General features: G+C 58.8%; 1 protein-coding gene across 1 annotated transcript; it reads right to left on the bottom strand.

Moving 5' to 3' along the window:
* Positions 1 to 259: 259 nt before the first annotated feature.
* ZIC2 (Zic family member 2) lies at positions 260 to 3,635 on the bottom strand. The gene is made up of 3 exons (XM_059840384.1): positions 2,633 to 3,635; positions 713 to 876; positions 260 to 517 (listed from the first exon to the last, which is right to left on the bottom strand). The coding sequence occupies exons 1-3, from the start codon at positions 3,633 to 3,635 to the stop codon at positions 260 to 262; spliced, it is 1,425 nt and encodes a 474-aa protein (XP_059696367.1).
* Between the last annotated feature and the right edge of the window lie 416 nt (positions 3,636 to 4,051).

Here is a 4,051-nt window from a genome sequence, read left to right as displayed (position 1 = left end):
ATGTTTTCAAAAAGAAAAAATCCAACCGAAAAAAAAATTTAAAAAATAAAAAAAGACGCGAAGGCGGGAGGGTGTAGGGAGATGATGGCCCCCTGTCCCCATCCTGCTCGGCCGTCATTTCGCTGCCGGCGGGTGCGGCGGCATCTCCCGGCGCGTCTCCGGCGGGCTCGCTCGGTCCCTCTTGCCCGCCGCCACCGCCGCCGCCGCCGCCGGGGCGGGGAGGGCGCGGCGGGGCCGTGCAGAGCAGTCCGGCGGGGCCCTACACGTACCACTCGTTGAAGTTGGAGGAAAGGCCGCTGTGGCCGCCGCCGCCGCCGCCGCTGCCGCCGCCGCCGCCCCGGTGCACGGCGGACACGGCCGCCGCCGCTGCCGCCGCCGCCGCCGCCGCCGCAGGGGAGAGGTTGTTGGTGCTCTGCGACTCGGCGCTAGGGGACACCAGCCCCGGGGGGGTGGAGGACTCGTAGCCGGAGCTGGCGGCCGGGGAGGATTCGGAGCCTTGAGGGGACGACTCGTGCACCTGGGGGGCAAAGGCAACACGGCCGGGTGGAGGAGGGATGGCGAGGCCGCGGCCGCCCCCCGGGCGCGCCCCCCGCCGCCGGCCCGGCCCTCCGCCGCCCCTGGGCCCCGCGCCCGCCGCCCGCCGCCCCGTCGGGGCGCCCGGCGCGGGGCGGCCGCCCTCCCGCCTCCCGCCGCCGGCTGCGGGGCCGGGTACCTTCATGTGTTTCCGCAGGGAGCTGGGGTGGGTGTAGGACTTGTCGCACATCTTGCACAGGTAGGGCTTATCCGAGGTGTGGACGTGCATGTGCTTCTTGCGGTCGCTGCTGTTGGCGAAGCGCCGATCGCAGCCTTCGAACTCGCACTGGAAGGGCTTCTCCCCTGCAAGAGAGCGGCGCAGCAGCGGGGTGAGGGCGGCCGCCCCCGCGCAAACCCCGCACAGCCCCGCGCCGAGTTTCCCCGCCCTCGCCCTCCTGTCCCAGTCGCTTCGTACAGCAGCTTCCCAAAGCAAGGGGCTGGGCGGCTGAGTCCCGCACCCGCAGCGCCGGAGGGCCGCATCGCTCACGCCTTGCCCTGAAGCGAGGAAACCCCCGTCCCCCACCTGGTTTTCCTACCAGAACCCCGGGGATGTAGCCATCCCGGCATCTTGCCTGATTTTATTTCGACCAGTGCCGAAACACATAGCCAGCCCCGAAAGAGATTGAAGAAGAAAGACGATTAAAAAAAAAAAAAAAAAAAAAAAAAAAAAAAAAAAAAAGCGAGCATCACCGAGCCGTTTCGCCTCGGTACCAAATCCGCTATCCTGTTAAACTGGAAACCATTACCGACAGATTTAAGGCCGGGTTTATTGTTTTGCGTATGGATATTCGAGATAAACGCACATCCGCTGGGAAAACTAAACGTCTGTAAAATACTTCATTTAATTTTCATAGGGATTCCTCTCGCCCGGCTGCCAGGACTCCAAATGCCGAGGAGTACTTTGGAGGTGAGAACTCCACATTCCCCCGCCTTTGGAGGGGGAAGCATTTAACATTAGATTCCATTAGCACCTAAATTGTTTCTTAAAGACATCCGCTCAGACACAATGACTTCAGTGCGGGCATCTCATGCAAATACATTTCTCAAATTTTAAACCTTGTTAAAGCTCGTCTCGCACCTCGCATCGGGCTTAGCACTTGAGAAAACAATAGGCCTCGAGATTTTTAGCCTTTCTCCGGGTAAATATTTGGAGTGGAAGTCGCTAAAATATTTGGCCGTCTTTTATGAAATAGTCTGGCACAGTTTGAGCCGGCAGGAGTAGTAAATGAATAATAGATGAGGCGGGAGGATGAGTTTATTTTTGTTACCCTTCGGCTCAGGCGATTTTCCATCAGGAAAGCCTGAGCTCCCTCGACCCTCTTCCACCTGATTTGGGTGGAAGTTTCCGAACCTCAAATCCTCTGTTCCCTATTACATAATTTAATAAACTGTTGCAAAAACACCTTAAATCACATCGAGTGAGACTTTAAAAACATTTTTTTTTAAATGAGAAAATTTTATTGCCTTGCTCACACCATTTAAATTTAATGGAAAACATTCCCAGAAAGGGACTTTTTGCCACTTCTAACGGGATTTAGGACTAATGATTGATTTTGCATGTATTTATATAGTTTCTCTCAGTATCCATAAATAAAAGCCATGCTCACAAGCGCTGAAGTTGTATGCAAATACGTTGCATAGAGCAAATGACTAAGGCGTTTCAGATGGATGGATGGATGGATGGATGGACGGACGGATGTCTTCCCCTATTTTAGCAAGACGGCAAAATTTGGTTGGCGCTGTATTCCGCGTTTCTGCGGAAAGACTCCGCTGAACCTCAGTACGAATCTACAGCTCTTACTCCCAAATTAAAACAAATCAGTTAAATATCCTTTCGAAATCTGGAATGAATGGGGGTGTGTATGCTGCTGGGGAAGAAACCAAAACAAACTCAGCCATGTGATGGAGAGGGTTAAAAAAATAAACCGGAGGCTTATTTTATCACTCTCCTAATTTAACATCACTCTGTCTGAGTATCTATCAGTTTACATATATATATATGCACGCATATATAGGCACGGGCAGAGGGAGGAAATGTGGCGAAAGAAACCCGAATTACCTGTGTGCGTCCTTTTGTGAATTTTGAGATTTTCTGATCTGGCGAAAACTTTTCCACAGCCAGGGAAGGGGCAGGGGAAGGGTTTCTCTCCCGTGTGCACTCGGATATGATTGACCAGTTTGTATTTCGCTTTGAAAGGTTTGCCTTCGCGGGGACACTCCTCCCAGTAGCAGACATGGTTGCTCTGCTCGGGTCCCCCAACGTGCTCCACCGAGACATGGGTGACCAACTCGTGCATGGTGCTGAAAGTTTTATTGCAACTTTTTTTGGGGTTGTTCAGCTGTTCGGGATCGATCCACTTGCAGATGAGCTCTTGCTTGATGCACTGCTGCCGCATGTAGCGGAAAAAGGCACCTGGGTGGTGGTGGTGGTGGGCTGCCATGTTCATGCCCATATTCATATTCATGGGGCCGTACTGGTTGTGCAGCTGAGCCGCCGAGTAAGGGTCAGTCCTGGGGCTGGAAACCTGGCGGTACTGATCCGACCGGGCGAATACCTCCCCCGGCAAGCCCAGTCGCATCTGCCCGTTGAGAACATTTTGGGAGGCGTGGGGACCGTGCTGGTCGTGGATGCCCGGGAAGAGGAGGTGGCTCTGAGCGTCCGTGTGCGGATGGTGCAGGCTGCCGGCCGCAGGGCCGAAGATGCCGTGCTGTCCGCCGGCCGGCGACGAGTCCCCGAAGCCCCGGCTGCGAAACAAGAAGTCCCGGGTAGAGTTGAAGGGCGTCCCGGAGTAGGAACCGACATGAGCGGCGTGGGGGCCCAGGGCAGCGGCAGGGTAACCGGGAGCCTGCGAGGTGAACGCCGAGCTCTGCCCGGGGGAGAGGTCGTGGGCGCCGGCGTTGAGCTTGAAGGCGCCCATGTGCGCCGCCGCCGAGTCCACGAAGCTGTTCTGCGCCGCCAGGCTCAGCTCCCGGTCCTGCATCTCCGCCGCGGCCGAGTGGTGGTGCCGGGCGAAGGTGCCCACTCCGAGGGCCGGGAACTGCGGGCCGGCGTCCAGCAGCATGGTCCGCGCCGCTCCGGGGACGCAGCCGCTGCTGCCGCTGCCGCCTCCCGGCTACAGCCTCCGCCTCCGGGCTGCCGCCGCCCGCCCGGGAGCGGGGCCGCCGCCGCTCCGCTCCGCTTCCCCCTGGCAGCCGCCGCGTCCCCCCGCCGCCGCCGCCGCCCGCGCCCGCTCCGGCCCGATGCCGCCGCAGCCGCCGCCGGCGGAGTCGTATCCGGAGCCAGGCAGAGCAGAGTCCAAAGGCGAGCGGAGAACCAAAGTGTATTAAAGGAGCTGAGGCGGGGGCGGGCAGGGGAGGGGAGGGGGAGCAGGGGAGGGACGGGGCTGGGGACGGGGGGGGGGAAGGCTCGCCTCGCCGTTCCCTGAGGCACACACGCACGCACACACACACTCACACACACAGACCCGCGCACACGCCG

This window comes from Haemorhous mexicanus, chromosome 2 (assembly GCF_027477595.1).
Source record: "Haemorhous mexicanus isolate bHaeMex1 chromosome 2, bHaeMex1.pri, whole genome shotgun sequence".
Taxonomy (NCBI): Eukaryota; Metazoa; Chordata; class Aves; order Passeriformes; family Fringillidae; genus Haemorhous; species Haemorhous mexicanus.
This window is presented reverse-complemented; position numbering and strand designations above follow the sequence as displayed.

Excerpts from the sequence above, each read along its gene's own strand:
- ZIC2 (XM_059840384.1), bottom strand. The coding sequence starts at position 3,635 with ATGCTGCTGGACGCCGGCCCGCAGTTCCCGGCCCTCGGAGTGGGCACC. Across the intron at positions 877-2,632 it reads TCACAAAAGGACGCACACAG|GGGAGAAGCCCTTCCAGTGC; the intron begins GTAATTCGGGTT and ends GCTCTCTTGCAG. Across the intron at positions 518-712 it reads CCCTGCGGAAACACATGAAG|GTGCACGAGTCGTCCCCTCA; the intron begins GTACCCGGCCCC and ends TTTGCCCCCCAG.